Source organism: Tupaia chinensis, unplaced genomic scaffold (assembly GCF_000334495.1).
Source record: "Tupaia chinensis unplaced genomic scaffold, TupChi_1.0 Scaffold000303_1, whole genome shotgun sequence".
NCBI classification, from domain to species: domain Eukaryota; kingdom Metazoa; phylum Chordata; class Mammalia; order Scandentia; family Tupaiidae; genus Tupaia; species Tupaia belangeri.
The window spans coordinates 1,241,191-1,258,037 of NW_006159793.1; the positions used below are offsets into that span (position 1 = coordinate 1,241,191).

Below are 16,847 nucleotides of genomic sequence, written 5' to 3' on the forward strand. Positions count from 1 at the left end.
GGAATGGGCAGATGGAGGGCTGGGGTGGTGGAGGCTTGTCCCTGGAGGCTGACTTGCGGGGCGCCATGCTGCCTGGCCTGAGAGCTGGGGACCTGCCGCTGCGAGGACCTGGCCTTGGTGCTGCCCGTGGAGGCAGGCTTCCTGCAAAACGCCAATTAAGACATTTGACCCAAATTTGGATAAAAGCCTCTTTCCTGTGTCAAGTTGAGCTAATAATACACATTTATTCATAATTTATGAGGCCCAGTAAGTGGGAACAATTAAGGAGAAGGCCTGGGCAAAACCCTTTTTTTTTGGGCATGTCACATACGCCTATTTTTTTGGTTCTCTGAGACAGTCCCCACCCCTTACTGCCTGCCATGAAACTCCATTTTATATTATTAATTATTATTGTCTTCGTCACTTGGGACTATTGTCTTCTGATATTTATCACTTACTGGACAAGGATATAGCGTTACCTGTTAATTTAACAGCAGGAAGCAAGTCTTGTCTTTGTTCCCACTTTACAAGTGAGGCAGTGAATTTTGGAGGGGTGAAGGGACTTCCCCAAAGCCTCGTACCTGGTGAGTGGGTCTTTTGACTCAGATCAGCCAGGCCTTGGGGCCCATCTTTTTGTTGCTGTGGTGTTCTTGCTGGTCTGTCAGCCTCTGGACTTAGTCTCTTTCTGAATCTGCAAGGCAGCCCTCCTGCTGGTAACTGCTAAGCTTGGGTCACTCGGGTGACAAAGCAGTCACCTGATTCAGCCCATTTGGGTGAAGCTAAGGATTCGCATTGTTTCTAACATACCAAGTTCCCAGGCGATGCTGGCTCTGCGGATCCTGAGACCACACTTTGAGAACTGCTGATTCAAACAGTGCTGTTACCAGAGACCCCTCCAAATTCCTCTGCGTGCTCATCACAGTCATGTTTACAACCTTCTAGACCTTTTCATGCATATTTGCATATGCACATGGCCCTAACTTATGGCAATTCAATTTAATGATTCCTTATTTTTAGGTTTTTGGTCATATGTGGTCTCCAGAGACAGAGAAAGACAGAAGGACACCCCCTCTCAAGGATGGCCATGTCACAGTCCCTTCTTCTCAAGTGCCTTCTTGGGACTTTGGGCATGCATGCACATGCATCTAGGTGTTCTTCAATCCGCCAAGTCTGAGACTCGAACTGCACAGTCGGCCATGTGGGACCCAGCCGTCTAACTTACATGCCATCTGTGGGCCCAACTTAATGATTCTTCAACTTAACAGTGATGCGAAAGGGATTTAGCAGAAACCACATCCCAAGTACCCATGCAGCCATTCTATTTTTCACTTTCAATACTCTATTGAATAAATTCTGTGAGAAATTGGACTTTTTATTATCAAGTTGCTTTGGTGGAAGATGATTTTGTCCAACTGTAGGCTAATGTAAGTGTACCGAGCACATTTAAGGTGCTAGGTTATGATGCTCATAAATTAATGCCTTTTGTTTTGTTTTCCCCAAAAGAATTATTTTATTTAACTTTATTTATTTATTTATTTATTTTAATTTGATAAGAGAGGGACAGAGAGAGAGAAAGTGAGAAAACAAGCCACCAGGTCCGGGACTAGAATCACAGTTGGCCATATGGAAGTCCAGAACCCATAACCACCAAGCTACCTGCCGGCCCCAGTTGTATTGTTTTTGCTATAGAGTATGTACATTCACTGGAGAGAGACAGAGAGAGGCAGTGACGGGAAGTGAGAAATCACCCCCCAGGGGGGATGGTCACGCCACAATCCCTGCTCCTCCATTCTCCTCCTGTGATTTTGGACGTGCACACACATGCGCCTGACATGAGTTTCAAGCCACCAGGTTTGGGACTCGAATTGCTGTTGGCCACATAGGAGTCCAGAACCTTAACCACTATGCCATCTGCTAGCCCCATTAAATGCCTTTTTACACAAGATTTTTTTTTTTAATTTTTTTTTTGAGAGGTTTTTTTTTTTTTTTTTCACTGTAGGGCGCATGCGCTCGCCAGACAGACAGAGAGAGATATAGAGACAGAAAGCAAGAAATCACCCCCCAGGGGGGATGGTTACGCCGCAATCCCTTCTCCTCCATTCTCCTCCCAGGATCTTGGGCACGCACGCACACGCGCCCAGCGTGAGTTTTAAGCCACCGGGTCCAGGATGCGAACCGCGGTCGACTACGTGGGAGTCCAGCGACATAGCCATTACGCTAACTGCTGGTTCCCTTTACACAAGATGTTTTCAAGTTGCGATGGGTTTGTTGGGCTGTAACCAACCCCGTCGTAGGTCGAGGAGTATCTGTCTTCTTATACATACAGACATGCGTAGCTTGATTTCGGTTACACTCTCTTTACGTGTGGGATTGCATTGTACAAGCTGATGTTCTGTAACTTGTTTTTTTGTTGTTGTTGAACTTGTCTTAGAGAACACCTAGATCTGCCTCCTGCTTTGCAATAGCACCACGGTATTTCCTGATACAGGTCCATCATGGTTTTACTTACCCATTGTCTACTGAGGGGTGGGTGTCTACATTTTAGAGATTATAAATAGTTCTGTGGGTGAATGTTCACAATAAAGTCAGTCATTATTGCTGTTTTGTTGTTTCAGGAATAGTATAGCTTTTTCTTTTTTTGGAGAAGTTTTTGTTATAGGGCGTGTGCGCTCGCCAGAAAGAGAGACAGAAAGTGAAAAATCACCCCCCAGGGGGGATGGGCACGCCGCAATCCCTTCTCCTCCATTCTCCTCTGGATCTTGGGCACGCACACACACGTGCCCAGCCTGTGTTTAAAGCCGCTGAGTCTGGGACTTGAACCGTGGTCGACTACATGGGAGTCCAGCAACATAGCCATTATACTAACTGCTGGTCCCAGGAATAGTATAGCTTTAAGAAACCCTTTTATAGGCAGGGGCAGTTATATAGAGGAATAGCTTTCTATTTACAGGCTCCAATACAGTTTTCAACAAAGCAGTTCTAGTAAGAGAACGGAGGAGCCACGTGGACAGGGCCTTGCAGGATGTATAGGAGTACAGAGGTGGAGGAGAGAACAGCAGGCGGCTTGTACTGCCGGGGCCCTGCTTAGCTTTCAGGATCAGTAGGTTCAACAATTACGAGGGGTGGGATGCATCGTTACATTTCATGGTCATCTGGCAGCATGATGAGTAAGAAGGTCCCTGGTTGGGTCTAGCCAGGCTTACTCTGATCGGCCTCCTTCCTTCCTGTCTCCTCAGGTGGAGGGTTCCGGTGAAGAGCAACTGTGTGCCGACTTCCCAGAGCTCGACCTCTCCCAGCTGGACGCCAGCGACTTTGACTCGGCCACCTGCTTTGGAGAACTGCAGTGGTGCCCAGAGAACTCGGAAACCGAACCCAGCCAGTACAGCCCCGACGACTCCGAGTTCTTCCAGGTCTGCCCCCACCCCCACCCCAATCCGGCTGTCTCACACCCTGCTGGGCTCTCTCCACCCCCAAGCCCAACTGTGGTCAGCTCTACCATCTTCAGCTCTTGCTCATGGAAAGAAGGCCTCTCCCCACCAAAACTCTTGGGACTTTGCTTCTGGTGCTGGATTGGCACCTGGTCTACGACTCTCGACTCTCCCTCTCTCACTTCTCCTGGCTTGAGGCCTCTGGGAAGTAGGGGTTGGGATGAGCTGTTCTCTCTGTGCCTTGCAGGCCAAACCAAGCCCCCCTGTGAGGCAGCAGGGCTCCAAGTCCTCAGTTCCCTCCAGGATCTCATCGAATCCTCATTCCTGCACTCTGAGGCAGACAGTGTTATGGTGTTATTACCCTATTTTACAGATAAGGAACCCGGGGCTTGGAAAAGTCACGGGCTGAGAGCAGTTTGCCTGGTCTGTGGCTGCAAACCCAGTCTGCTTGCTTCTGCAGCCAGGACTTTGTCACCATCATGAGAATAACTCATGTTTATTGAGCAACTATTCTGTTAGGAGTGTTTCTGTTCCTTGGCTCATTTCATTCTCTCAGCCACTCTCCATGGTAAATGCAGTTTATCTCCTTTTTTCAGTTGGAGCCTGGGGGTTCTTTGTAAGAGGCAGTGCCGAGAACCACAGTGCATGTGCCTCTGTCAATCTTGTGTGCTCTGACACCCGCCCCAGGGGCATGTGGTGGTTGGCATTTCCTTTACAAAGGCCTCTTATATGAATAATACGGGATTTGTGGTCTTCATGGACTTGCCTGTGTGGGTGTGGGATGTGGATCAGAGGGTAACAGCTAAAATAAGACTGACCGTGTTGCGTTGGCCCCCAGTGGTTAAACTCTGCGTTGGAAGCCAGATTCCCCATGGCCAAATACAGCTGAAACTCCATGCCTAGTGACTTCAAAAACAAACTAGCACATGTGTGTGTGTGCCCAAAATCTTGTCAGGAAGGAGAAAGAGAGAAATGGAGGAAACAGGACAGTACCAGAACGACGGCCCGTCGGGGAGTGCTTTTCCTTCCTCTCCTCTGTCTATCCAACACACAAGTCCCCTGGCCACGAGAGAGAAGAGAAGAGACGAGACAGGCCAGGTTGAAGCTGAGCGATAGGTACATTCGATCCACGCACCTTTTCTGGAAGATCTCGCCCATAAAGACCGGGGGCAGAAGTGGGGTGTCACTGTGCCTGTCTGACAGCAAGCAGCAATAACAGCAGACGGTGTGTCCAGTGCCATGCTGACGGCCATGTCATCTCAGACAGTCCTCCTGGAGGGTTTGACCCTTCCTTCTAGAAACACGCTCCCTGTGTGTCAGGCATATGCTCGTCAAGGGACTTTACAGCTGAGGGGGGCTTGTGACGAGTCACAAAAGGAAGTTAGCCTGGGAAGAGAAAGGGATCTGGGCAGTCAGGAAAGGCCTCCCTGAGGAAGAGGCACCTCAGCTGAGGAACGAGAAGGAGACACCACGTGTAGATCAAAGAGCCAGGACAGAGCCTTCCTGGCAGAGGAAGCAGTAAGTGCTGAGCCAGGAAGCAGGAAAAGCCCACCATGCTGGAGGGACAGAAGGGCCAACGGGTGGCGGCTAAGGGGAAAGTCCTAGGAGATAAGGTGGGCCAGCTAAGCAAGAGTCAGATCATGCAGTCCTGTGAGCTGCGGTAAGGAGGAGGCATTTTCCCCAAGACTTCTTTTTTTTTTTGAGAGGTTTTTGCTATAGGGCTTGTGCGCTCGCCAGACAGAGACAGACAGAGAGAGACAGAGAGATAGAAAGCGAGAAATCACCCCCCAGGGGAGATGGCCATGCCGCAATCCCTTCTCCTCCATTCTCCTCTTGGGATCTTGGGCATGCACACGCATGCGCCTGGCGTGAGTTTAAGCCACTGTGTCCGGGATGCGAACCGCGGTCGACTACGTGGAAGTCCAGCGACATAGCCATTACGCTAACTGCTGGTCCCCTTCCCTAAAACTTCTAATCTACGTGCTATCTTGTGTACTACTAATAACCCATTTGGGGCCAAGCCTTGGCTTACTGGTTAAGGAAACTGGATCCGTTATGGCCAACCATGGTTCAAGTCCTGGCTCTGGCAGCCTGAAAAGCACACTGAGTGTATGTGTGTGCATGCCCCAACCCTACAGGGTGGAAAACTAAAAGAGAAGGGATTGCACATGACCACACCCTGTTGAGAGGTGGCTTCTCCTCTCTCTCTCTCTTTCTTTATTTTTGTGTCTCTGGTGAGCACACATGCCCTATGTCAATTTAAAAAATAGCTATCCGGGACCTTCAGATGACATAATGGTTATGTTGCTGGACTCCCACATGGCCAAATGCAGTTCCAGTCCCAGACCCAGATGCTTGAAACTCATGCCAGGCACGTGTGTTGTGTGTGTCCAAGGTCCTGAGAGGAGAATGGAGGAGAAGGGATTGTGGCATGGCCATGCCCCTGGGGGATGATTTCTCACTTTCAATTTCTCTGTCTTTCTGGCAAGTGCATATACCATATAGCAAAAATCTTGGGGGGGGGGGTAAAAAAAATTTGGGGGGGGGGGGGAAGCTATCTTTGTCTCTTTCCTATCCCTCTCTTTTCTGATACAAAATAAAATTTTAAAATAACCCATTTTACAGGTGAGAAAAGTCCAGAGAAGTTGACTTTCCCAGGATCACACAGCTAAAAAAGGTTGGAGCAAAGATACTACTTAGGAACCCATACCCGTCATTGCCACACTGGATCCTTTTGCCAACCCTGCAGATGTCGGTCCAGCTGGGCTCTAGTTCTAGTTTCTTCCAGGACCTCCATTTCCTTATCTGACTAGTGAGGATGTCACCTGTGTTGTGTTGTTCTTCCTCTTCGGAGACCAGCTTCTAGAAAATGCTTTCAGACTGCAGGGGGTTTGGATGCTGCCTGGAGAACATCCCCATCTAGACAGTACAGGCCCCTGTGGTGTTAGCTGTTACATGAAATGGTCTCAGACTCACCCTGGGCCGGCTCAGTGCACCCAGGTCCTCTCTCCATTGTGGCCTGCCTACCCCACTGGCTCTCCCCAGACTCAGCCAGCTCTTTCCATTACTGTGGATGCACACCCCCTGCATGTGATTTTGTGGTTAAGGCCTGTTAAGGCCTGTCCTCACCCCCTGCCCATCATAAACACTGTGAGCGTGGGAGCTGTGTCTGCATCGTGCATTGTCATAGCCCAGGGCTTTGTGCGGTGCCCGGCACTTCGTCAGGGCTGCATAAGTAGCCAGCTAATGAATAAGTCCTACGCTCAGCTCTCTCGGTTCCTTCCTCGCCCATGTGTGTGTGTCCTTCCGTTTGCAAGCTGTTTGAGGACTAGTGACATTTCATTCATCTCTGGGGCCCTCACACATTGTAAGAACTCCATTCATACATATTGAATGAAGGAATGGATTGTAATATTTTATTTCCTGCCAAGGGCCAGACATGGCCCACTTCAAAAACCTTGAGCTGGGGTCCAGTAGCCGTAGGTTTGAATCCTCCTCTGCCGCTGGCTCTCAGGTAGTTAACTTACGGGACCCGTGGGAATCACCGAGTCATGATGCTGCCCATGCGAGAGCTAGTTCTAACAACCAGATGGCACCATAGCTACACACACAAACTGGGGGTGAGCACAAGATGCAGCTGCAAGAGCTGTTGACTCCTGGGGAACAGGGGCATTGCCTTCCATGTCTCTGTGTTCCAACGCTGAGGATGCTAGGCACCTAGTGAATATTTCTAGTGTTCGGTCGTCGGAAAATTCATGATGTAGTTTTCTATGTTTTTCTATGCAAAAAAAGGGGCCCTCACACATTGTAAGAACTCCATTCATACATATTGAATGAAGGAATGGATTGTAATATTTTATTTCCTGCCAAGGGCCAGACATGGCCCACTTCAAAAACCTTGAGCTGGGGTCCAGTAGCCGTAGGTTTGAATCCTCCTCTGCCGCTGGCTCTCAGGTAGTTAACTTACGGGACCCGTGGGAATCACCGAGTCATGATGCTGCCCATGCGAGAGCTAGTTCTAACAACCAGATGGCACCATAGCTACACACACAAACTGGGGGTGAGCACAAGATGCAGCTGCAAGAGCTGTTGACTCCTGGGGAACAGGGGCATTGCCTTCCATGTCTCTGTGTTCCAACGCTGAGGATGCTAGGCACCTAGTGAATATTTCTAGTGTTCGGTCGTCGGAAAATTCATGATGTAGTTTTCTATGTTTTTCTATGCAAAAAAAATGCATCATGACTTTTCAGATGACCCCATATATGCAGGAGTTTGGTTTTCCTCCCACAGTTTGCTGTGTGACCTTGGGCAAGAAATTGCCTTTGGTCAGGCCTCAGTTTCCCCATGTGAAGAATGAAGAGGAACAGGGATGAGGTCTGTGGTTCTTTATCTGTTGGGGGTAGAGAAGGAGAGTTACTGGGTCCTTTTGAACTCTGTTGAAATCCTGAACCTATTCCCAGAAAGGAATGGGGGACCATTCCTGTGTTTCTCAGCCTGTAGTGGGTTGCTCCGACACCCCTGGACAGAGGAGAAGGCTCTCCAAGTGTCCTTCTGGCCCTGATAGTCTGAATTCCATGCTATGACACTCCTGCAAGCCAGTCTAGGTTCTCAAAGGGAAGCGTTTTCCTTCAGATTTCGTGAAGGCTCCTTTTCCTCCAGCTTGAGATCAGCGCAGGAAGGTTGGGGGTGGGGCGGGTCTATTAATATCCCTTCCTCAGCTGATTAACCCTCCATTAATTTGCACTCTGTTTCTAAGCCGAGCAGGGAGAGCCAAGCTAATGGCCTGGGAAGAGGAGCGGGCTGGCGCACTCCCTGTGACGTGTTATCCTCGGGGGCTGATGGGACGGCACGCAGGAAGCATGGCCGGCATGGACAGAGATGGCTTTTTTGCCCAGCTGGGCTCAGGGTCCCAAGCGGACCAGCCCAGGGGAAGGTGGGGCTAGGGAATGCTTTCTGTTCGAGACGTGTATTTACCCAACCTGATGGTGCTTCTTGGGCCTTGGCATTTTGTACGCACTTTGGCACTGAGTGTGGCTCTAAGTCAGCGTTGTCTCTAAGTCCTGGTTCTAGTCCTCAGCCCCACCTCCTGCCTTGCCTCGTGACCTCACCAGCTCTCTTTCCTGGGCCTTCATCCTCTCCAAAGAACGGCAGAGAGGTTCCTCCCAAGCATCCACTGAAATTGATTGGTGGGTTGTTACCGGAGCCCCAGTTCAAGGAAGATGCTGGTGTGGGAAGAGCTAGTGCCACATTTGGTTAGTGACACGGGGGCGGAAGCTCACATGTGCTTGACATGGCCGGCACCACTTAGTCTCTGAGAGCCCCTCCAGCTCCGTGTTTGTGATCACTCCCAGCACCTCGGGGCCGCTGCTACTCTCCCTGGGAACGAGTGGGAATTCTCCTCCCATCCGGTGCTGATGATGTCATCTCTGGACGACGTCCCGCTCCAGTCTGGTCTTCGAGACACTGAGCACAGTTTCCCGCCATCGTTCATTGTGCGGTCCATTCATTCTTGCGTTTGTGCTGCCGCCGTGGCTCCCACACCCGGGCATTGCGCTAAGCACTGCAGCGCTCACCTCCAGAGCTGGCGTCCAGGGTACCCTGAAAGGAAGGTGGGCCGGAGATCACGGATCCCTGTTTTACAGGAAAGGAACAAGGCTTACAGGAGAGAGAGGTCTTGCCCACGGGCACCCTGCCAGTTGCAGAGCCACATAGGGTCAGCCCCAGGAGTAGTCATCGAGTCCCAAGTTCCAGGATGTCAGCTCCTCATTAAGCTTTATAGATTGTTCTGGGAACACAGGGTCGGGGTGGTCTGAGGGCCAGGGAGACTTGTGGGTAGTGGTGATGTAGCGAAGGAGCCACATCGCATGCTAGAGCCAGAGTCCTTGGGCCCTGATCTGCCCGTGGACCCCCATCCCCAGGGCATGGGTCAGGCCCAACCAAAATCTTCTTTTGACCTTTCTTTTATTAGCTCTGTTCTAAAAATGACAGACACATTTGTTCTCCTCTCCCCGGGTCCCCCCTTCGAATTACTCAGCTGCTGCTCCTCTGCAAGGCCTGGAATAGATTAATGCGGCCGAAAGGCTGTCACGGGATGTGCGTTTCCGATGAACTTCCTGAAGAAGGGGCGAGCAGGCTGACCTAGGATGGGAAGAGAGCGCCGGAGAGGCACCGCGTGACAGAGTGTGCTTTCTTCAAAGGGCGTAGGAGCGGGGCTCACTGCAGGAGGCGCCCAGTGCCCCCCCTAGAAGTGTGCCCAGGCGCCTGTGGGCTGGGCATGCAAGCCGACACTCTGCAGGTCTTTGACATGACCGTGCGTGGGGCCCTCGGTCCAAGTCCTGGCTCTGTCCTTTGGGTGCTGTGTGACTCTCTGCAAGTTGTTGGACCTCTATACGCCTCAGTTTCCATAACTGCAAAACGCAGGTTAGAACCCCCCTGAGGGGCTGTTGGGACCTGAGGCAGCGTGGACCAAGCCGTTCTCTTGCTCTCTTCAGCCACGTTCTGTGCCCAGGATTTTGCGTCGAGGTGTCCCTCTGCCTGGTCTTCTCTCCTTAACCTTTTACCTGCTGGAGTCTTTCAAGCCTGAGTTCCAGTGTGAGCTGTTCAAAGAGGATTTCTTCAGCCACCCGGAATCAGCTGTAGATCTTCACCATAGTCTTGTTCTCCATCACGGCTTCCTTTCATTTCCTTCTCTTCCCACCTTTCTCACTCTCTGGAACAATCTGAGCTGTGTATTTGCTTGACTCCAGTCTCCGCTGGAGGGTAAGCCCCGTGAGGGCAGGGATGCATCCATCTTGGCGTGATGTATCCGAGTGTCAGCGCAGGCGGCAGGGGAAGCGAGGGAGGAGGCGGGAGGAAGGGCACCATCGCCGTCAGCACCGCTGCTGTGGCTGTCGTCCCAGGAGCAGCCATGGCAGCAGAGGGCATCCTAGTCAGCCGCGGTAGTGCTAACGGGTGCTGACCTGTGCCAGGCACTGCTTTCTGAACGTCTCACCTACATGTGCCCCGCGTCCTCGACAGTGACCTGACACAGTAGGCGCTGTCGTTGCCCTGTTAGACAGGATAATGAGGACATTAACCCACCCAAGAACCCACAGTTGATAGTGTCGGATCTGGGATTCAGCCCCAACTCAGAGCCCGGGCTTCTAACCCCCACATCCTCCTGCTCCCCTGAGTGAATGAGAAGCGCAAGCCCTGGTGATCCACAGGGAAATGACAGCTGTCTTATTGCTGCCATGGTTGGTCCCGGGAGCTTCTGTCCCCGCACTGCCAGGCCAAGGGGCTAGAGCCTGCAATGGGATGCTGTCACGTGTGCTATAGACCCTCGCCTTGGCGAGGGAGGCAGGCGTTGCCCGGTGGACAGCACTGCACTGAGCAGCAACCAAGACACCCCCGGGGCAGGGCCCTTCCCATGATCGCCTGCTGCCTGTCCTAAAATGCTCTGATGCTGGGAGTCAATGCCCCGTTTATTGGGTGTCTATTATCCCGGGAATACTGAGATCTGATGGGGAGAGAGGCGATGGGGTAGCTAGGTGGGCAGCGCAGAGTCCTGCCACTAAGACAACTGAGTCCAAGGTAGTGACTAACCATATCCCCTCTCTGCCCCTACACCCTCTTCGCTTCAGATCGACAGTGAGAATGAGGCCCTCCTGGCAGCGCTCACCAAGACCCTGGACGACATCCCCGAAGATGACGTGGGTCTGGCCGTCTTCCCAGCCCTGGACGGTGGAGACACTCCATCCTGCGCCTCAGCCTCACCTGCCCCCTTGTCTGCACCCCCCAGCCCTGCTCCCGAGAGGCCCCCAGCCTCATCCCCTGAGGTGGATGAACTGTCGCTGGTGAGAACGTTTCCAGGGGACGTGATATCGGCAGCCTGGGATTGGGCGTCTGGTTGTCGGAAGGGCGGGTGCAGAGCAGACAGCTCCAGCCTTGCAGGGGTCCCCATGCATCACCAGAAATGCGATCGCCAGGACTGAGCCTGGCTAGAGGCGGGAGGCCTCCCTGGGCCTCGCTTTTCCCACCTGGACAGTGGGACCAACGACAGAGGCCTAACCTGCGTTCTGTAGGCTCTTCAGGATTTCAAACATTGACTTTAGGTGTGTGTTAAATCTGAAATGACATGCAAACCTTTTTCCTAAAGATACGGACACAGGGCAAAAGTCCAGTCAAGAAATGTGGACAGTGAAAAGCAAAACTCCCTTAGCCCACTCGTAGTCGCTTCTTCCTTCCCCGGGGGTAACCATGGTTACGGATCTATTACGTGATTTTCCTCTTCCACTTTTTTTTTTTCTTTTAAACTACTGAAAGGGAGCCTACGTACACACTGTTCTGCACCTTGCACCTATGCCATGGAGATGTTAAGCTGGAAAGACCCCCGGTGACTATTAAGCTCAGTTCTGGGGATCTGAGGCCCAGAGTGGGAAAGGGCTGGCCCACACGCAGACAGCAAGTTGGTGTGTCAGCAAAGACGAGAACCCAGGTTTTCTGATTCCAAGTCGAGAACCATTTCCTTTCTTTCCCACTGCCTTCGAGTTCCCCAAAGCAGGGTAAAACATTTAGTAAGTGCCAACTATATGTTAGGCACTGAGTATGGTTAGTCCCACATGGTGTCCACAAGGGTCCTTTTATTTTATTTTATTATTATTATTTTTTTTTTAGAGAGATTTTTCCTATAGGGTGCATGCACTAACTGGGGAGATAGACAGAAAGTGAAATCATCTCCCAGGGGGAATGGCCACACAATCCCTTCTCTTCCAGGCTCCTCTCGAGATCTTGGGCACGCATGCACACAGGCCTGGTGTGAATTTCCAGGACTCGGACTGTGGTTGACTATGTGGGAGTCCAGCGTTGTGACCATTACACCATCTACTGGTCCCAACGGTCCCTTCTTTTCTCAGACTAGAATCATACTGCCTGAGTTTGAGTCCCGGCCCTGCTCCTAAGTACTTGTGTGACTCTTAGGCAAACAGCCTGCTTCACCCCCTCTCTGACTCAGCTTCCTGACCTATAAGCCGGGTTAATAATAGAGCTTCTGTGGCCAGTAGGTGGCATGGTGGTTAAGGTGGCCGATTCCCGCTTGCCCAACTGTGCAGTTCACGTCCTGGACTTGGCAGCTTAGAAATCACGCCGAGTATGTGTGTGTGCGTGCTCAAAATCCCAAGAGGAGAATGGAGGGGAAGGAATTGTGGTGTAGCCATCACCCCCACCCTGCCCTGGGAGGTGATTTGTCATTTTTTTTCTCTCTCTCTGTCTCTCTCTGGTGAGCTCACATGCCCTATGGCAAAAACCTAAAAAGAAAAACAAAATTGCTAGCACCTGTTCCCCACGGCTGTTAAGAGGCTGGCAGCAGATACTACACATGAAGGCTTTATAACAGTGCGTGGCACGTAGAGTTGCTCAGTAAATGCTATGTAAGTAATACCTCTGGACAACCAGTAGTAGCAGTAGTAGCAAGAATTCTCAGTGCCATTTCTGCCTAGGGCTTCTGAGAAGGACCAAACCTTCGCGAGGCAAAGAGCGCCCCCTGCTGGTCAAAGGTTGTTTCCTTCTCATGCCTTTCCACACCTTTATTGAATGCCTCTAATTTAGGCACTGTGCTAAGTACATGGGAAACAGACTCCTTGTCTAGACTCCCAGGACCGGGACTAAGTTCTAGGAAGGCCCTGAGAAGTCATGCAGATCCCGAATTTTTCCGCGAATCTCACAAAGTCCACCAACAGACTTGAAAGGACCTAGCTATCTGTGTATTTCATCATTTAGAGGTCAGCAGCTTTTACTGTATTCTTAGAGTTAAAAAAAAAAAAAAAAAATGGGGGGTGGCCAGCAAGTGGTGTGGTGGTTAAGGCGCTGGACTCCCATGTGATTGACCTCAGTCCGAGTCCTGAACCCAGTGGCTTGAAAATCACATAGGGTATATGTGCGTGTGTGCCCAAAATGCCAAGAGGAGAATGGAGGAGCAGGGATTGTGACATGGCCATCTCCCCTGGAGGGTGTTTTCTCACTTTCACTCTCTCTGGTGAGTACACCTATCCAATGACAAAAAAAAAAAACTAAGAAGAAATACAAATAAAAAATGATATCCAATCATTAGTCTACCTGCCCCTACTGTTAAAATATGATGTATACACAGAGGTGCTATAAACATATATTCTTGTACGATCAAAGCCTGCCTCAGGATGGCTTCGTAAGAAAGTACAGTCAGGCATCACTTACTGACAGGGATGTGTTCTGAAAAACGTGTTGTTGGGCGATTTTGTCGCTGTACCAACACTACAGAGGGTACTTACGTAAACCTGGATAGTGTGGCCTCCTACACACCAGGGCTAGATGGTCCAGCCTGTCATGGAACCCCCTACCCAAGTCATACACGCAGCTTATCATATAGATGGGGGTGTCGTTATGTGCTGCATAATCGTAGTTATAGTGGGTGCCTCTAGGCAGGAGAAAGGGATCCATGCAGGAAGGAGACTTGCTTTTTAAAATTTTTATTATTATTATTATTTTAATTTAACCAAAGAAAGAGAGAGAGACAGAGGGAAAGTGAGAAAGCAAGCCACCAGGTCTGGGACTTGAACCACGGTCAGTCATGTGGGAGCCAGTAGCCACCTGCCAGTCCCAAGATTTGCTTTTAATTGTCTGCCTTTTAGTAATTGTGGTACATATGCTATTTTGTTTTGTTTTTAAATTTGACAAGTATTGCTTCTTCAGAAATTAATTTTTTTTAGAGGTTTTTTGCTATAGGGCATGTGCACTTGCCAGACAGACAGAGATAGAGATAGAAAGCGAGAAATCACCCCCCAGGGGGGATGGCCACACCGCAATCCCTTCTCCATTCTCCTCTCGGGATCTTGGGCATGCACGCACACGCGCCCAGCGTGAGTTTAAGCCACCAGATCCAGGACTTGAACCATGGTCGACTACGTGGGAGTCCAGTGACATAGCCGTTACGCTAACTGCTGGTCCCCAGAAATTAATTTTTAAGAGTAATATGAGTAAGCAAAAAGAACAAAAGAGAAATCAGCTAAAATCCTCTCAGGGAATTATTTTGGAACTTAACCTCCCAGACTCAGTGTGTGTGTGTGTGTGGGTGTGTGTGTGCGTGTCTCCTGCAGGTATGAGCAGGGTGTCCCAATAAAGTGTGTACATTATATTTTAATGTGGAATCAGCAAACGTTACCCAAGACTTGTTTGAGTTTCTCAAAGTCACAGCTCTTCTCTGGGGTTATGAACGCTGAAAGAATTTCCTTGTTGGGATTCTTGTGTCTGGGCTGGTTAGACAGTCTGCCTTCCACACTGGCATAATGGAGACACTGGTCTAGGGCATGGGTTGCCTAGGGTCGGGGCATGGGCTGTCCTGTGGGGATGGTAGGCAGCTCTGTGTGTCCTCCGGCGGTGGCTCAGTCCTGTCCCTCTCCTCTGCTTCTCCCTCAGCTGCAAAAGCTCCTCCTCGCCACATCCTACCCGGCCTCAAGCTCTGACACCCAGAAGGAAGGGATCGCCTGGCGCCACGCAGGCCTCAGATCCAAAAGTCAGCGGCCTTGTGTCAAGGTATTTCTTACATGCCCAGAAATCTGCCCAGGCCCCCCAGGGGCCTCCGGGATGCAGCCTCCAGCTCTGGTTAGGGGTATCACTTCTAGCGATCTGCCCTGCTTTTCACCAGCCCTCATAGCTGAGGGCCCTGATTCTTGAGACCCAGCCCAGTCCGGGGTTCTGGAAAGAGCCCTAGCTGTCCTCACCCCTCAGTGTTTCCAGACACTGCTAGACATTGATACAGATCAGGGGAGGGTCAGGGGAGATACAGCTGTCCTCAGGAGCTTCTGTCCTGACGGGTGACAGACCAAAATCCAAACCCTCACTGGCTGGGGCGGCCCCACAAGCAGAGCTCGACTTCATTGGCAGCCACTGAAGAGTTTATAGCTCTGGTGTAAACACCCAGGATTGAAGTAAGGCTCTTTTCCTCCTTGAGCCCCACCTTCCAAGCCTAACAGGGAGAGGCCGAGTGGGTGACTCCAAGGATCCCTCTTCCCCTCCTGCCCTGCACACTCCTCCAGGGACCGTGACACCCAGTTCCGCACCTCTCTGGGTGAGGAGCAGAATCAGGGCCCTCGCAGACAGCGCCCTTCCCTGCTCGTTCTGGATGATCCCCTGACACGAAGGGATCACGCTCCACGTTCCGTTCTGTAGGGGCAGCAGCCAGCTCCATAGTGAGAGCGCTTTGTGCTCTGGAGGCCGGGAATGTGCCAGAGAGGTGGGACCTACCCACAGCCATGGTTAGAAAGCCCAGCAGAGACCAGCCCCTCTGGGAGGGACGCCCCCATGTGGGCAGGCGGGGCGAGTCAGGCTATCCAGATTGCAGGGGGCCTGAACACCTGCAAGGTACCTGCCCTTCATCTTCATCCTGTGGGCACTGGGGAGCTTCTGGAACTTTTTTTTTTTTTTTTTTTGACAGCTTGATTGAGGTGCCCTTTACATATCATAAAAACCACCATTTTTTTTTGGCTAGAGTGTGCATGCACTCACCCGACAGAAAAGAAAGGGAGACAGCAACCACCCCGTGGGAAATGGTCACTCTGCAAGCCCTTCTTCGTTTCTCCTTCCTTTCGGGATTTTGGGCTTACACACATATACACACATACCCAGCATGTTTTTTTTAAAGCCACCAGGTTCAGGACTTGAACTGTATATGTTTGGCCAGTGGGATCTGGTTGCCTTAACCACCAGGTCATGGAGCCGGCTCCAAGTCACCTCTGTTAAAAAGTGCAACTGTGAGAACCAGCAGTTAGCGTAATGGCTATGTCGCTGGACTTCCATGTAGTCGACCGTGGTTCGCGTCCCGTACCTGGTGGCTTAGAATTCATGCCGGGCGCGTGTGCGTGCGTGCCCAAGATCCCGAGAGGAGAATGGAGGAGAAGGGATTGTGGCGTGACCATCCCCCCTGGGGGTGATTTCTCGCTTTCTGTCTGTCTGTCTCTCTCTGTCTATCTGGTGAACGCATGCGCCCTATAGCGAAAACCTCTCCAAAAAAAAAAAAAAAGTTCAACTGTGATGTTTAGTAAATGTAGAGTCATGCGACCGTGACCTCGATTGAGCTTTAGAGCATACCCATCACCCCAGAAGGGTCCCTGATGCCCATTCACAGTCACCCTCCCATGCCCAGCCCAGGTGACCAGTGGTGCACTTCCGGGAGCCGGGGAACTTGGTGCACAGAGCAGGCTTCAGTCATGACTCTGGAAGGGCCACAGGGCCTCATTCCACAGCTAGGAGAGCTGTCAGGCTGGTTATTCCTTCATTCCTCATCGACAGCACGGCCAGGTGCAGACTCTGTGCTGAAGGCTGAGGAGAGAGTGAAGGAAGCCTGCTGTCCCCCGTGATTCAGGTGAGACATGCTGGGCCAGAAGGGGCAGAGGAAGGAGCAGTGTGGGCCTCACTCTCTTCCTCTTTCCC

At 51.2% G+C, this 16,847-nt stretch overlaps 1 protein-coding gene across 1 annotated transcript in view; it reads left to right on the forward strand.

Annotated features, from left to right (window-relative positions):
* The window catches only part of PPARGC1B (PPARG coactivator 1 beta), a 44,099-nt gene that overhangs the window by 12,226 nt on the left and 15,026 nt on the right, over positions 1-16,847 (forward strand). Inside the window, exons 2-5 of the mRNA XM_027772822.1 lie at positions 3,173-3,389; positions 11,030-11,242; positions 14,835-14,953; positions 15,655-15,658. Coding sequence (XP_027628623.1) covers positions 3,173-3,389; positions 11,030-11,242; positions 14,835-14,953; positions 15,655-15,658 — 553 coding nt within the window. The remainder of the gene's footprint in view (positions 1-3,172; positions 3,390-11,029; positions 11,243-14,834; positions 14,954-15,654; positions 15,659-16,847) is intronic.